At 52.5% G+C, this 17164-nt stretch overlaps 1 protein-coding gene across 7 annotated transcripts in view; it reads left to right on the forward strand.

The window, feature by feature from the left end:
- KDM2A (lysine demethylase 2A) overlaps positions 1-11738 on the forward strand; it is a 114869-nt gene extending 103131 nt beyond the window's left edge. For all 7 annotated transcript variants that reach the window (XM_082748624.1, XM_082748625.1, XM_082748623.1 and 4 more), the window contains 6 exons: positions 2054-2143; positions 4109-4821; positions 6777-6940; positions 7556-7714; positions 8275-8490; positions 8901-11738. In XM_082748624.1, coding sequence (XP_082604750.1) covers positions 2054-2143; positions 4109-4821; positions 6777-6940; positions 7556-7714; positions 8275-8490; positions 8901-9082 — 1524 coding nt within the window. In that variant the 3' untranslated portion in view covers positions 9083-11738. The remainder of the gene's footprint in view (positions 1-2053; positions 2144-4108; positions 4822-6776; positions 6941-7555; positions 7715-8274; positions 8491-8900) is intronic.
- Positions 11739-17164: the final 5426 nt, after the last annotated feature.

Raw genomic sequence — 17164 nt, forward strand, 5'->3', positions numbered from 1 at the left:
AATATGGACCGTCATCTGTGGGTCACGTCATAGTCTAACATCTGTCGTTGATTCAGATGCCTGGTTTGTGTGTCAGCCACGGTGTTAGACCCTGAGGGATAGCCCAGGACAAAATAATAGTTCAGTTCTCCTGGAGCTTGCAGTCTGGCCTCCAAAGAGTATATTTGGAGTCGCCAGGCCAGGCCTGGTCTGTTTTGGAATGCTTTGTGCCTTTAAGCATCTGTGCTATGTACTTCAGTGTGTCTCTGGATATGAGTTCCTGAAAGATGGTGAGAGTGATGGTATCAGCTAATGTTTAATGAGTGCTTATGCTCTGTCATGCTTTGTATGCACGTGAGGGCCTCTAAGAAAGTAATAGGGAAATTGGTGCAGTCTTTTAAGAGGTCATGTCCTTGGGGCGCCTGGATGGCTTAGTGGGTTAAAGCTTCTGCCTCTGGCTCAGGTCATGATCCCAGGGTCCTGGGATCGAGGCCCACATTGGGCTCCCTGCTCAGCAGGGAGCTTGCTTCCTCCTCTTTCTCTGCCTGCCTATCTGCCTAATTGTGATCTCTAGCTATCAAATGAATAAATAAATAAAATCTTACAAAAACAAAAAGAGGTCATGTCCACTCTTCAAGCAGGGACCCTGGGCCTAAGTGTGTGCAGAAGCTCCTTAAATGATACTAATGTGTAGCTGGGGCAGAGAACCACTGATTGATTGATTGACTGACTGATTCTGAGAGGGAGGAGGGGAAGGGCAGAGGGAACGCAGGCTCCACTACCAGCTCCAAGCCTAATGCAGGGCTCTGTCTCACAGCCCTGTGATCCTGACCCAAGCCAGAATCAAGAGTTGACCCTTAACCAGCTGAGCCACCCAGGCACCTGGAGAACCACTGTTTTACATGCATTCTCTTGTTTACATCTTCTTCTAAATTTTTTTTTAAAGATTTATTTATTTGAGAGCGAGAACACATGAGTAGAGGAAGGGACGGGGAGAGAGAATCTAGAGCAGACTCCCGCTGAGCACGGAGCCCAGTGTGAGGCTCGATCCCACCACCCTGAGATCATGACCTGAGCCGAAACCAAGAGTCACACACTTAACTGACTAAGCCACTCAGGCACCCCTCTTGTTTACGTCTTGAAGACAGCCCTGTGAAGTCAGATCTACCCTATTACTTCATATTTCTTTCAATCTAAAGGGCACTGGTACTGGTATTTTGTTGATTTCTCCAAGGGTGACAACTGTATCATGACTGCCACCTGGCTGACAATGATTGTAAGATACTGTTAATTGTGAGATGCAGCCCAATTTCAGAAATAGATGTGAAAAAAGTATGCATCTTAGGATCAGTAAGATGCGATATCATCTGCATGTCGATAAAGAAAGTATTTACTATACGCTAAGCATTTTCCTAAACACTTAACAGGTAATTCATCTACTCCTCACTACAACCCCATAAGATAGGAGTTGTTATTTATCCTCACTTTATAGTTGAGAGCACAGTGTCACAGAGACTAGGCCACTGGTGTCAGAACCCAAGCAGTCATAATTATTGTGCCCCACTATCAAAATAAGGTCTGGCACCTTCTGAATTGTGTGGTCAGTTCCTTCTGCAGAGTGGCAGGAAACTTTCAAGAAAATGAATGTGTCAGGAGAGATAAATATATACATGTGTATGTCAGGAGAGAGACCCCACATTGACCCAGACTCTTGGGAATCTCCACAAACAACGACGTGTTTATGAGTAGGTAACTACCACGTTCTTCCCAACCATGTGGCTATTACTGTATGATACAGGAGCCTTAAGAAACAGGCCGGGGTGGGGTGCCTGGGTGGCTCAGTCAGTTAAGCCTCTGCCTTCAGCTCAGGTCATGATCCCAGGGTCCTGGGATCGAGCCCCGCATTGGGCTCTCTGCTCAGCAGGAAACCTGCTGCTCCCCCTGTTTGTGCTCTCTTCCTCTTTCTCAATAAATAAAATCTTCAAAAAAAATAGAGAGGCTGGGGTTTCTTATATTTTGGGTTTTTTGTTTGCTTCTAATGTGCTAGATTGTTAACATCCCTGTCTTACTCTAGATGGATGGAGAAGGGCTGCTTAATGAGGAATTGCCAAATTGCTGGGAGTGTCCAAAGTGCTACCAGGAGGACAGCTCGGAGAAAGCCCAGGTAGGGGAGCTTTTTCCAGATTGCTCTGGAGAAGAAAGGAAACGCCAGGCTTGGAGGATGGCTAGGATACACTTGCCTTTGCAACTTTATTCACATGGTTTTTCTGACCCACAGAGATTATTTTGTATTGTGTCTATCTTTTTTTTTTTTTTTTTTTTTTACCTTTGCTTAATTATTTTTTCTTTTGTTTGGAATTTTTAATGTTTGGGTTTTTTGTATTACTGAATACTGTCCCACTTGGGGTCTGCAAATCGCTGAGGTCTTTTTACACTCTGGGACCCTAGGCAGCCCAGACAGCTGAGTTATTTGAGGAGGGCGGTGAGGGGAGGCGAGCACGGTTGCTCCTGAGGAATGAAACTAAAGGGAAGGCAGTGACCTGAGGCAGTGGGTAAGTACAGTGGTGTGCTGGAGTTTCCAGTTAAGCAGGCTCACATTTTTGTCCTCTTCACCTTTGTGGCCTTGCAGAAAGCCCTGCCCTTGTGCCCAAACATGTCCCACAGAAGTAGCCCCTCCCTGCAGGGGGACCAGTGCCATGACCTTGGCCCTGAGTAGTGGAGGTTGCTGGCCCGGTGGGTAATGCTAAAGGGCCAGAAGGACTCTGGTTACTCAGACCAGCAAGAACAAGACCTGTTGAGGGCACACCCAGAGGAGGCAGCTGGCCTGGTGGCAGCCAACCAGCCCCCAGTGGTCCCCTCATGGGCCCATTGCACAGGAGCAGAGACAGATTTCCTTGTCGTCTGTTTCTTTCCACTTGGGCACTGAGGTAGTTGAATTTCAGTCTAACTGTCTTGGGAGTTGCGGGGATGTAGAGTTGACTAGTGCTGAAGTTCTCAGCTTCAGCAGGTACCTCAGGTTCTTATACTGGAAGCTTCTACATTTTTTGTCCTTGGCGGCAGTAGCGTAGTGGTAGGCGTTTGCCTCCCTTCTCGAGCAGGTGGGCTGACAGATTCTGTGTTCTAGTGTTACCTTCCTGCATTGTCAAAGCCAGCACCCAGGAGGTGGTCATTCTCTTCCAAACATAGTGCTCTAAGAAAGTACAGAGCAAAGGGAGCGGGGCTTGTTGCTGAGGGACAGAAACGGTCTCCTTGAGGAGAATATGAACACTGCTCTCTGATCCCTAGTGGAACACTGGTTCAGCGTCATCACGGCAGAGTCACGGTGGGCGCCAGGAAGAGACAGGTGCCCTGGGATGAGGTGTTGGCCCTGGTGGAGCACTGGCTTCACTGAACCCCAGTTCCTCCTCTTCATCTGGCGCACATGCCTCTGGAGCATTGCAGTTGCTCACAGAGGTTCTTGCGCTCTGCTTTGTCTTCCGTGGGGTTGGACTCTAGGGATAGGGTGGGGTGTGGAGGGGAGGAAGCAGCCTGGTAGAGTCTGGCTCAGACACTGGAGCTAAACATGGTGCTTACTGCTGTGAGATCTGTGTCCTAGTTCAAATGGTTTCTGTAGGCTGCTTTTCTTCTACCACAAGCATCTACCATCAGACACCTCTCCAGGGTGAAGGAGCTAAATTAGAGACAGAATTAAAATGGTCAGATTGCATAGGGGTAAAGTTGTGATCTCTTTAAAGGATATCTTTATCCAGGGAATTATAATCCCCAAATTTGGGGCAAGAGATGCATAAGGTGGGCTGTGGAATCATGCAGCTCAAATTTGGGTCTCACTCCTCTATACTTGGACACAAACCTTTGTGTCACACACAGGTAGATTTCCCAAGTGACCTATTTTAAGGGTTTGGTCTGTAATCAGCTTTCTCCAGCACAGGCTCGGGCCCGGTTGCTGATGTGGCAGATCGTGGACTCTGAGGAGGTGACCACCCTGTAGCCTGCAGCCACCCCTTTGCCCGTAGAAGAGCAGTGATCTGTCTTCTTTCTCGTCTCCGGAGAGCAACAGTGAGGCTCACTGCAAATTTAAAGGGTTTTGGAGGAAGGTACTGACGGGGCTTTTTGGGGGCGTGTTTTGCAGAAGCGGAAAATGGAAGAGAGTGACGACGAAGCCGTGCAAGCCAAAGTCCTGCGGCCCCTGCGGAGCTGCGACGAGCCCCTCACGCCCCCACCTCACTCACCCACCTCCATGCTGCAGCTCATCCATGACCCGGTCTCCCCCCGGGGTATGGTGACTCGGTCATCCCCTGGGGCTGGCCCCAGCGACCACCACAGTGCCAGCCGCGATGAGCGCTTCAAACGGCGGCAGTTGCTGCGGCTACAGGCCACAGAGCGCACCATGGTACGGGAAAAGGAGAACAATCCCAGCGGCAAAAAGGAGCTGTCTGAAGTTGAGAAAGCCAAGATCCGGGGATCGTACCTCACTGTCACGCTGCAGAGGCCCACCAAAGAGCTCCACGGGACATCCATTGTGCCCAAGCTGCAGGCCATCACGGCCTCCTCTGCCAACCTTCGCCATTCCCCCCGTGTGCTAGTGCAGCACTGCTCAGCCCGAACCCCCCAGCGTGGGGATGAGGAGGGGCTGGGGGGAGAGGAGGAGGAAGAGGAGGAGGAGGAGGAGGAAGATGACAGTGCAGAGGAGGGGGGTGCAGCCAGGCTGAATGGCCGGGGCAGTTGGGCTCAGGATGGAGACGAAAGCTGGATGCAGCGGGAGGTCTGGATGTCTGTCTTCCGCTACCTCAGCCGCAGAGAACTTTGTGAATGTATGCGAGTGTGCAAGACGTGGTATAAATGGTGAGCAGGGATACAGGGATCAGGAATAGGGGTATGGGAGTAGGTGGCAGACTTTCCATATGAGAACTGCATGCGTCTTGGCATCTGGAGGCTTGCTGGGTCCCCAAGGACTGAATCAACTCAGTCCGTTCCCTAGACAGCGGGTCCTGTTAAAGATGCGGCTCTTTGTACCTGCAGGGGTCCTCGGGCAAGGTTGGCCCTTGGCTTCCTCTCCCTGCTCTGCACTTTCCCGCTTCTCTCTGCTGGGTGTGCGAAACTGATTTGGGGGTTGGATTTGTACAGTTTGTGTCAAACCTTTAGTCATAAGTTTTAACCCCCCCCCCCGCCCCGTAAGTAACCTGTACTCAGCACACATGTGCTGAGAGCCTGTCTCAGTCTCAGCTGTATCAGTCACACCCGTTGCTGCTGACCCAGGTGACTGCTCTCGAGCCCCTGCCTCAGTTTCTTCTCCATCTATTGAAAGAGGTGGACATGCTTTTCAAAAAATGTAAATGTTTTCACCGTTTTCCAGTTTTTGTTCTTATCCCCCAAGTCTGGACCCTAATTCCTTTCTTCAGGAAGCAGAGTCGAATTTTGAGCTTCCTGAGACTTACTCATCCTTCCTAATGAGACCTGCCATTTCTTCTCAAGCTCAGCAGTGAGATACTTAGCGGAGAGAAGAAGTCCCTCGAGATGATGAACAGACATTTCCGTAGAGCGTTATTTTTCCTTTTGCGCCTAGGCCCTAGGACATAACATATTCTTTGTATCTGGGCCAAACCCAGTTAAAGTAGTTTTCAAAATGTGATGCTCAGACTACTGGTGGGCCACTGGCATTGCCCGGCATCATGTTAGAAATGCAGATTCTCATTGCCTGTTTCAGTACTTCTGAGTCAGAACCTTTGGGGGTGGGGCCAGGCCATCTTTTTTTTACACGTTTTCCAGGGGCTTCTGATACACGTTAAAGTTTGAGACTCACTGTTCTATCATAAGCAGCTTGTTTTTACCATACAAGTCTCATGTGCCATTCTTGGCAAATGCAAGTTTATTTCCCAAATCTGAATTAATATGTGATCTACCCAAATTGTCCTAATATTTTCTCTTTGTAGTGCTAGCGGGCCTGCCTGGTTCTGTCCCTCAGTTTCCAGACCAAGTCACATAAGACTCATCTTATGTGCTGTCTCCCCTTCCCCTGCTGACCAGACTCTGAGCCAGGCTTGGGGGCAGGGGCCGTAAAATATTAAACAGAAGCCTGCATGTTGCAGTGCTATTTATGGCCTGTGGACTGTAGATTGCAGGGGGAAGGCGGCCTCTCCCTTCTGGTCTGGACTGGAGCAGAAAATAAAAAGACAGCACTGAAGCAGAAATGCAAGACAGGGAGAAGACTGTCCTGACCTGATGATAAAGACCGTCTTTCGGCCTCATACAGGGATGGGCTCTTTGTAGGGCTTAAGGCAGGATGGATTGTAGCTGTGCTGAGGAACACCCTGCAGCCCGGGCAGCTGGGTACAACTGACAAGGGAGAGAATTGGAGGCAAGTCTAAGGCTTCAGGCAGTAAGAAGTCAAATTTTTTAATACGTCCTTCTACAAGCTTTGGTGGGAGCCATATTGTTTTAATGCAATTGAAGGGTTATAGTATTGTCTGCTGTGTGTTCCTAACAATTGTGTTCTCAGCCCTTCCAGAGTAAATTGGTGAACCGGGTCAAGTTCAGTACTTAACCTGTATGGTTGCCGTAAAGGACAAGTCCTTTTCTCTGAAGCAAAAAAAAAAAAACCAATTAAAAAAAAAACAAACAAACAAAAAAACAAAACCCAGGGTGTGGTACCTGTCTGCTTATAGAAGAGCCTAACCAGGCAGGGTGGCTCTCCACGTGCTCTGCTTCTCCCAGAAGCCCGCAGCACGCTTTGATGGGAGCTCCTCCGACAAGGGGTATTGGGTTATTGACAGCCAGTTCTCTCTCTCTCTCTCTCACAGGTGCTGCGACAAGAGACTTTGGACAAAAATTGACTTGAGTAGGTGTAAGGCTATTGTACCCCAGGCTCTCAGTGGCATCATCAAGAGGCAGCCAGTCAGCCTTGACCTCAGTTGGACCAACATCTCCAAGAAACAGCTGACGTGGCTCGTCAACAGGCTGCCGGGTGAGCAGGCAGGGAAGGCTGTAGGCAGTGCTGCTTCACATTGCTTTAGGGCTGGGCACCTGGTGGCTCAGTCAGTTGAGCATCTGCCTTCAGCTCAGGTCATGATCCTGGGGTCCTGGGATCAAGTCCCGAGTCGGGCTCCCTGCTCAGGGGAGGGCCTGCTTCTCCCCCTCTCTCTGCGTGCTACTCTGTGTGTGTGTGTGTCTGTGTCTGTCTGTCTTTCTTTGTCAATAAATAAGTAGAATCTTAAAAGTAAATAAAATAAAATTGCTTTGGAGCATATTGGGCAGCAGCTCCATGCCATTGTCATCTTCCTGCTTGTTAGCAGGGGTTCCACCCAGGGCCCCTAACGACCAGTGCCCAAGGCACCGCTCCAGACTAGCTGGAGTAGTCCGTCATCACCCCGGATAGAGCCACTGACAAGATTTGAGTGTGATACTGCCATGATTGACCCCTTAGCATGCCTTCTCTCGTCAGCATTTTGGGGTCTTAGAAGACAGGAAGTCACTAACGCTCACTACATTACTGTGGTAGGAACTAAGCAATTGGTTTTACCACCAAAGCGAGGAAATGCAATAGAGTATACGGTTGCATGTCTGTCTGTTCCCGTTGTAGGACTGAAGGACCTCCTCCTAGCAGGCTGCTCCTGGTCTGCAGTATCTGCCCTCAGCACCTCCAGCTGCCCCCTTCTCAGGACCCTTGATCTTCGGTGGGCAGTAGGAATCAAGGACCCTCAAATTCGGGACTTGCTGACTCCACCGGCTGATAAACCAGGTATGCTCTGGCCCTGACTTCTCTGTGTTCATCTTAGGGTAGCTTTGTCTTTCGACAGACTTTGTCTCAGAAACTAAGGAAGTGTCCAGAACGACGCTGTGGATGCGTACAGATGGAGGGCAGAGTGCCGGCTGGTGCGGGCGCGCAGGTTAGCTGTTCACAGCGGCCGCCTGCCTGCAGGCAAAGGAGGGACTCCGTCTGGGACGCAGATGGTGTAATCCTGAGGAAGTCTGGGAAGGCTTCATGGTTGAGGTGGGACGTTAGAAGCCGTTTGCATTATGGTCTAGAAAAGTGTGGGAGTGTGGGGAGGAGTGGAGCGTTCCACACATCCCCTTTTGCTGTGTGAGGCAAAATCTAGCAGCTGGGAAGAAAGAAAATGTGTCTGGTTTCCTAGAAACTGCCCCCACAGCCTACTCACTCCCTGCAGGCAGGGCTGGGTGTGGGCAGTTCTGCTTAACCCCTGCGAGGAGGCCTGGCTTGGAAGGAGCTGAGGCTGCCCGCAGCTTTGGAGCCAGCTAGAGGTAAGAGTTTTGACCTAGGCGCCGGCCTTGCCTGTGCAGGTCAGGACAATCGCAGCAAGCTCCGGAACATGACTGACTTCCGGCTGGCAGGCCTTGACATCACGGATGCCACGCTTCGCCTCATCATTCGCCACATGCCCCTCCTCTCTCGACTAGACCTCAGTCACTGCAGCCACCTGACAGACCAGTCCTCCAACCTGCTCACCGCTGTCGGGTCTTCCACTCGCTACTCCCTCACGGAGCTCAACATGGCAGGTACGCCGCCGCGGCGCCTCAGGGCCGCCCGCCTCCGGAAGGGCTCAGCCCTCCCTGGAGCTTGACCAGTGAAACAGAGAACCTGGGTTTGTTGGAAGGGAATTAACTTGTTTCCTCATATCTGGACAAGGACACGGATTTCCCTCTCTTCTAACTGATTGGTGGATGGAAGCCTCCAGTAGTTGTCGGCTGCTTAAGGGCGTGGCCATTGCCGGCTGCAGTTTGGTCGGCCTTGGCCTTGGGGTGTGCGAGGCAGAAGGGGCGCGCTTCTCGTCTCTCAGCCGGGTAGCTTATGAGACAGAGGGCTTTTGCTTAGCATTCTAAGGAAAAGAGCTGGGGAGCTGAGCGGCGGAGCCGGCTCTTGTGGCTGTGCGCACATGGCATTGCCCTCATGGTCCCTTTCCTCACAGGTTGCAATAAATTGACAGACCAGACCCTGATCTACCTACGGCGAATTGCCAACGTCACCTTGATCGACCTTCGAGGATGCAAGCAGATCACTCGAAAAGCCTGCGAGCACTTCATCTCAGACTTGTCCATCAACAGTCTCTACTGCCTGTCTGACGAGAAGCTGATACAGAAGATCAGCTAAAACACACGCAGCCCAGACTGAGCAGGAAACCGATCTTCCCCTGACTCCCCAGCCAGGAGAGCCTCTCTCCCCAACCCTGCACGGGCTCTGAGGCCAGCGTCACACTCCCTCTCTGCTCTCCTGTCCCTTGAGCCCTTCCCCTACAGGCGGGGCAGAGAGGGGGGTAGACACCAGGCTTACCTGCCGGCTCCTCTCCTCCCAAGGAGAAAGGAGTAGCAGACTGATCCGAATCCGAGGGGAGAGCACAGGCTGTGTGCTGTCAAGGTGCCTGCTCGCTTGCTCGCCTGCCCGCCTGCCCGCTTGCTCACCGGCCGGGAGGCCGGGCTCTCAGTTTGGGGTGTCTGTGCAGCCGTCATCCATGCTGGGCCCTGGTGCCCTTCTCCCCATTCATGGTCCCCAGCCGTGCCTGGTTCTGAGCAAATTTCCAGGGAAGAAAGCGGCCCCGTCTCCGTGGCCCGGTTCTCCTCGTGGTGTCCAGTGCGTGTCTCTCCTCCCCCACACTCTGCCGGCTCACGCAGGAGGGGCCAGCGGCCCCCAGGAAGGCCAGACCCGCGCCGATCGTACTGGTGCTGTTGAGGTGTCTAAAACCTCTCATCCGTGTCCACGCTCTGCCCCTGCCTTTAGCTTGATCCTGTCCCATGCTCGTGGTAGTTCGCGTAATGAGGTCACCCCCCCCCCTCCCCAGACTTGCCCACTAGTCTCTCTGAAGTCCTTGTTGCACTTACTGGGGTTGAAGCTCTTCAGAGGAGCTGGAACTGTGTACCCCAGGGACACCCCCATTTTATTGCTTCCTAGGCAGATTCTGAGACAGGCGCCATCTCCTTGTTCCCCTCCGTCTTTAGCCTCCCACTGCCCTTTCCACACGTTCCTCCTTCCTGCCTGGACAGGGCTTTCCCAGGATGTGTGTGCTCAGAGGGAGCAGCCTATCTCCCCAAGCCGGGGAGAGCAGAGAGCTTGGCTAGGTCCCCACCTGCCTCCCAGCAGGCTCTGGGCCTCCGCTGCGGTGTAGCCCCCAGAGCCCAGGCCTGTGTTTAGCCCCAGCGGCTCACTGATCCGGCACCTTGTGGCAGGGTGGGGGCAGTGGGGTCCTGCTTTGAAGCCAGTCACCTGCCCTCCGCCTGTAGCCGTGGAAGGGGGTGTGCATGTGCCTCTGTGTGTGTGGCTGAGTGTATTACACGTGTGTGTGGAGGGAGCGAGGGAGGGGAGCGTGGTGTCTCCCCCTCCACCGCCCTGTGTCGAGCCCCATCAGCTGCCCCCTTTTACTTTGCATAGAACGGCCTGTCCAAAGATCCTCTCTCTAGGGCAGCAGAGAGCTTTTTGCACTTTAAAAAAAAAAAAAGAAGAAGAAGGAAAAAGAAAGAAAGGTCGGAATTTCTTTTGGGTCAATATTTAAGTGTGTGAGGAGATGCTCAGTGGCAGCAGCCCGCGGCAGGAGCTCACACGTGACAGACGCGGATTTGCACTCTGCTCCCCATCTGTGAGGATAGCGATAGCACAACCCTGCCCCGCCTTCTCGTCCTCCAGCCCCTCCTTCCTGGCCCCTTCCCTGCAGCCCAGTCTCAGGCTCTCCTCCTCCTGGAGCCCCGTGGGGGAGGGGAAGGAGCCCAGGCACCAGGGGTCTGAAGCGTGAGCCACCCCGAGGAGAGACGCCAACTGCACACTTGCCACTTCCAAAGCAATAGAGGCAGAGGGGCCCCCTCTTTGCCACCTAGCGCAGCTTTGACCCTGGCATAGACTGGCCTCCTAAGAGAAAACTGGGTCCTGGTACGGGGTGGCATTGTGTCGGTTTCTTCCAATCTGCTGATTCTCTTGGCTGCACCTTAAAAGCAGCAGTCTGCTCCCGTGACCCTCTGCCCCTTCCGTTGGTCTCCAGGCCCCAGTGACCTGGGGCTGAAACTTCGAGGAAATGCCAGTGATTTATTCCAGAGTGCCTCAGTTAGGGGGACTTCTCTGTAAAGAACCCTGGGTATTGAGCAAAAACCTTATTAATATTATTGTTAATGACCTATAATTGGAAGCTTCCTGCCTTTTTCTGGTTGCTCCTGTGGAAAGTACTGAAAAGATTGTTTCGTTTTGTTGTCTTTTTATAAAAGGGGAGGTGGAGAGACCCCTTCAGAGCAGGGATTGTGCCGGGAGAGTGCCTCTGACTTTGGGACATTTCATCCACAGAAATTTCCAAGCTGATGGTTTGGTTGGGGGTGGGGGGGCTTGGTTTTTATTTTTGTTTGTTTTTGGTTTGGAAAAACAAGCATTTTTACCGCGCACGTAAATTGGTCAGCAGGAAAGGGAGCCCAGGAGTGGCGGCAGATGGACCCTACGCCCTTGCTGGGTTGCCTTTTTCTCTAGGACTGTGAGGGGGGAATGGTTTTTAGAGGTGAGGGTTGGTCTGCGTGGAGGAAAGAAATGTCTCTGGGGACAGAGGATCCCGGGAGTCCCATCGCATTTCCTGCAATCTGCTCTGAGATGTGGCCTTGCCAGGAGAGCCTGCCCTCCTCAGACCGCAGGGCCAGACACCCCGCCTCCATCTTTCCAAGCACCGGGGCGAAAAACCACAAAGGAAAGGAAGAAAATTTATATATATATAATATAAAATCACTTGGTGATTAAAAAAAATAACTGCTCCATAAATAAAACTCCTAAAGTCACTATGTTTAAAGGGTTTGGTTGTGTTTTTTGTTTGTTTGTTTGTTTGTTTTTTGGAGAAATACTGTAAATATATATTTTTTGTTGCTGATTTAGAGTCAAATCTCCAATGTTGTGCTAAAAATTTTAAATTAAATGTAAGCATTAAGGGGGCAAGTCCTGCTATCTCAGTTGACACATGGGGGTTGCTTTGGGCCAGGGAAGGAGGAAAGTTAGTTGGACTTCGGTTTTCTAAACGTTCTCCACTGTTGGTTTTAGAAAGAGCAAGGACATCTTTCCTCTGACACATGAATGGGAGATATTTGTGTAATAAAATTTTTAAAAGACAAAAAAAGAAACAGCCTCCGATGGGAAATATTTTTATTGGGGATTTTGGGGGTTTGGGTGGTTTTTTTTTTCTTTCTTCTTTCTCTCTTTTCTTTTTCTTTTTTTTTTTTTTAAATAAAAAGGATTTAAAAACTAAAGAACAAAACCTTTTCTGCGTTGGTGTGTATGTGTGTGCCCGAGTGTCAGAAGGTCATGAAGGCTCTGGTGCTAGAGACTAAGGTCAAGGGTTGCCTGTTTCATTCTCAGAGGAGAAGCAGCAGAACCATCATGGGCCTGTACTACTTGCCTTTCCTTTTTTTTTTTTTTAATGTCAAAAAACATTACTTGCTTTTAGAAACACCATGCTATTTTACTTCGTCACGGTGAACATTGTAATAAATGTGCAAATATGATTACCTGATTCCCCGTAGTCCCCATGCCCCGCCCGTGGTGCTGTGCTGAGAAGGCCTGGGAATTTCTAATCTTGCCATCCCTTGCCATCCCCATCCAAGGCCAACCAACCTCCACCCACTAAAGCTGCAGAGCAGGCCGGTTGATAGTGCCTGCTCAAGGTCACTGAGCAAGGTCTGGACCAGACAGGCTCCAGTCAGTGTTGGTCCCACCACATCTTGCTGCTTCTCATCACTTGGCTTGTTGAGTGTGCCAGGTGCTGCCAGCCAACTACCACCCCAGCCCTGATGGCAGCATATCGAGAGAGCTGCACTCACATCTGGGAGGTCTTGAGTAGGCTTCCACCACTACCTTCAAAGGAGTGGGAAATCCCTGCCCATCCTACTCCCCAAGCTCCAGCTCTGCATGTTCTAGAAAAGGACAGGGTCTTGGACAAGGAGTTCGTTGATTTCATGTTGGTTTCTTGAGGTTGGATATGGATGTGGTGGTGGTCAGATGTTGCCAGGGAAGGAAGGAAGGGTGTCAGGTTTGCAGCTTAACTATCTCAGAAACCCATCTGCCTCTAGGTGACTTCATCTCTGCCACCCTACTCAAAGCCACCATTGTCTGGAACTTTGACCACAGCAAGAGCCGTGAGTGCCTCCCAGCCTCCAGTCCAACCCCTGCGCTCCATGTTGGCAGCCAGAACATTTTTCTTAGATTTGACTCCTTTGCTTAAAACCTATTGCTATTTTTCTCAGGGCAAAGGCCTCAAGCTTCCTCACTCACCATTTGCCCCTCAGACTCCTCTCCACCCATACCTACCTTTTTTCAGTCCAACCCTCTCTGGGCCTTTGCTATTCCCTCTGCTGGTGCACCTGCCTCAATTTATGTTACCTTCCTCTGGGAAGCCACCTCCCGCCCTGTTCTGGACTAGTCCTGTGCTCCCGCAGTACCCTACTAGTTTTTAGGACGCTGAGATCATCTCCCCAGCTAGCCGGGAAGCTCCACGAGGACACGGATCAGTCTGTGTTGCTCCCAACATCATCTCCAGCAGCTGGTGCAGAGCCTGGCACCTAATAGGTGATGTGCCCAGCAGTAGCTCAGATCCCCAGAGGCCCATCTGTTCCCAGTGCAGTCTGTCTGTTGCCCCCTCTCAAAACTCACATAGCCTTCAGCTGTGAATTACTCTTCCTAAGGCGCACTCAAAAATCTTACGTAATCTGGGGCGCCTGGGTGGCTCAGTAGGTTAAAGCCTCTGCCTTCAGCTCAGGTCATGATCCCAGGGTCCTGGGATCGAGCCACACATCCCTGCACAGCGGGGAGCCTGCTTCCCCCCTCTCTCTCTCTGCCAGCCTCTCTGCCTACTTGTGATCTCTGTCAAAATGTTTTTTAAAAAAATCTTAAGTAATCCTCCAGGGTCATATCTAAACTCAGCAAACTCCTCCTGTAAAATGGCACAAGGCAGGTGCTTCTATGAGCACTTGAATGACACATTTGTGGTCCCCAGGCTTGCTGTGGTTTTCTTTGGGTTTGTTTTTAAGTACTTGAGAGAGAGCACGAGTGGGGTAAGGGACAGAGGAAGAAGCAGACTCCCTGCTGAGAAGAGAGCCGGATGTGGGACTCAATCCCAGGGCCCTGGGATCATGACCTGAGCTGAAGGCCGATGCTTAACCCGCTGAGCCACCCACATGCCCCAGGCTTGCTCGGGTTAGGATATGCTACCCTCACTAAAACTATGAACATTTTCCTTCAAACCTCTTCCTCCATTTCCCCTCCACCCAAAATGAATTAATTTGGACATTCTGTGCCTTTTGTTGGCATCAACAATGTAGTAAAAACAGCTGGTACCTGAGGTGCTGGGTGGGCAGGGAGTCTGCTTGTCCCTCTGCCCCTCTCCCCAACTCATGCTCTCTCTCAAATAAAATCTTTTTTAAAAAGGGGGTGCCTGGGTGGCTCAGTGGGTTAAGCCTCTGCCTTCGGCTCAGGTCATGATCTCAGGGTCCTGGGATTGAGCAGGTGCCTTCATTCTAGAGATGACAAAACCAAGGTTCCGAGAGGAAGCAAGGCTCTAGAGTCAGTGGCCGAGCAGGGATGCATGCGAGCACTAGGCCAGGGCCTACAGACTTGACCCCAGCTCTCCCAAGCCCTTTTTGAGGGTGGGGCTCGCCTGAGCTAGCTCAACCCCCCACTTCATCAGTTCCAGGAGTGGTGGGATAAGGACATTTACTGAGCAGAATGAAAGGTGGGTGTTATGGGAGGGGGAGGCAGTTTCCTAACTCATAGGAAAGTGACCCATGCCCTTACAGGGCCCTGCATGCAGAAGGATCCCACACTCAGAGGAACGCTCTGCTATCGCCATCTTCCAAATGCTCTTCTCTTTTTTTAAACAAGGAGCCCGTGAGTTCATTTGCAGTCTACGTACATGCAGCTCTCGCCCTCCCTCCCAGGCCAGCTCTGTGCTAAGTGTCACATGGGAGGCCAGCAGCAGAGCAGGCCTGGCACCTCCTGGCTGGGGAGACCCATCCTACCTCCACCTTTCCAGGTGCCCCAGCCCAGAAGGAAAGCTCAGCATTGACACCCGAGTGGGCAGGAAACAGTGACAGCAGGCACCCGAGGTCGGGAGCACCTGGGTTTGCTCTCAGCCCGGCGCTGTCACCCAGCTTCTGCCTCTGCCACCTGCCCATTCCAGGGAGTTACAGGGGGCTGGATGGTCCAGCTGCCCTGCCCCCCAGGGTGTGTCATCGGAGTGCTAGGATGGCAAGACAGAAGGACAGAAGCAGAAAGAGACATAGGCACACAGAGGAAAACACCCCAAAAGAAGGAAAGGGAGAGAAAGGGAGAGGGGAGAAAAGAGGCCACAGAGGACACACAGAGGGAGATACAAGTGAGGCCCACATACTCCACGTGTGACAGTGGCCGCTCAGCAAGACGCCTGTCCCCGCCCGCCTCTGCACACACAGCATCTCCCTTAATTCTCAGAGCAATCCGTGAGGTCAGGCCGGAGGGCAAGGAAGAGAAACGCAAGTCTCTGAAAGGTTAAGTAACTTGGCTGGGTCCAGCCCGGACAGTAGCAAGCGGCACTCGCATCGGACCCCAGGTCTTCTCCGCACACGTCCTCCCTCTCCGCGACACAGCAAGTACCACAGGCCACAGCACGAGGCCCGTGGGGGCTACGAGACCACGCCTCGGGCACTCACAGGGGGGCCTGGGGCGCCAGGAAACAAGCGCTCCCTGCGAGAACACCAACGATCCCAGAGGTGGGCGGAGCCGGGGGCGCCGGGGCGCACGCGCGCTAGAGACCGCTGGGTGCGCGGCGCCACGGAGGCCCGGGCGGGGCCGGGGCGGGGCCGGGGCGGGGCCGGGCGGGGCCGGGGCGGGGCCGGGCGGGGCAGACCGGGGGCGGGGCCAGGGCCCTAGTCGCTTGGGGCCACCGCAGGGCCCCAGGCCTAGTTAAGGCTATCTCTGAGGCGGAAAGGGAGACAAGGGGCCCCGGGACAGAGCGGGGACTGCGTGACCTTCCGGAGGGTTCCACGGAGAGGCGCTGCTCCGGAAAGCGGGTCGGGCGGAGCAAGCTGTCTGGAAGCCCGGCCCGGAATTGTGGGCGGGTGTCTGGGAGCCAAGGGGCCAGGACGAGCCTGGGACTGTGCAGATGGGAGCATAGGACCAGCGTTCTGGAAAGTCGAGCCTCCTGGATACTAGAGCCCTTTCCTCCCTCAGGGCCTTTGCACTTAACTTCCTGTTCCACTTGCCCGAAAAACTCTTTTCCCTGCCCTAAAACAAAGCTGTTTCCCTCCCATCCTTCTGGCTCTGGCAAAAACGCCCTTCCTTGGGGGTATCCCTGATTTACAGGAGAAGGCTCCTGGCTCCCTCGCTCGCTCTTTCTTTCTTTTTTTTTCCCCAAGATTTTATTTATTTATTTTAGAGAGAGTGTGTGTGCATAAGCAGCGGAAGGGGCAGAGGAGGAGGAAGAGGGACAAGCAGATCACGAGGAGCACGGAGCCCATCCTGGGGCTGGATCCCACCACCCGAGCGGAAACCAAAAGTGTCCCCTCCGCCCCACCCTGCTCCCTGCTTAACTGACTGAGCCACCCAGGCGCCCCTCCTGGCTCTTATAATAACTTGTCACCTGCCTCATAAGGATGTTTTGAGCATTAAATGAGATCATCTGGGCTCTAGCAACAGTGCTCCGCAGAGACTGAGAACACGATAAATGTCAGCGGTTATTATTATGTGTATTTTGCCTGTAAGTTCACTGTTTGTCTCTCCCTGTGTTGGATCCTCAAGGCCAAGCACCAGTGCTTAGCATGTAGTAGGAGTTCAACAAATATTCTCGGATGAGTGAGCGAGTGAACTTATGCCATCCCAGGAAGAGCCTGGCACCCGTCTAAGCCCTAGACATCAGAGAGGTAGCTGTCCATGTTAGACAGGAGTTTCTCCCTGTCAATCCAGACAACGCTGGTGAGGTCAGGGAAGCCTCTGAGCTTATCCTCCTGGATCTTCAAAGCCCAGGAGGCCCCAGCAGGAGGCAACTGGCACTCCTGGGTCTGGGCATATGTCAGTCCTCACCCCAACCTGATGCATGCTTATTATGCATACAGAGTGTCAAGTTCAAGAATTTCCCTGCCTTGGGGGCCCTGGGTGGTTCAGTGGGTTAAAGCCTCTGCCTTCGGCTCAGTTCATGATTCCAGGGTCCTGGGATCAAGCCCCACATCGGGCACTCTGCTCGGCAGGGAGCCTGCT

This window comes from Mustela nivalis, assembly GCF_964662115.1.
Source record: "Mustela nivalis genome assembly, chromosome: 9".
In the NCBI taxonomy this organism is placed as follows: Eukaryota; Metazoa; Chordata; class Mammalia; order Carnivora; family Mustelidae; genus Mustela; species Mustela nivalis.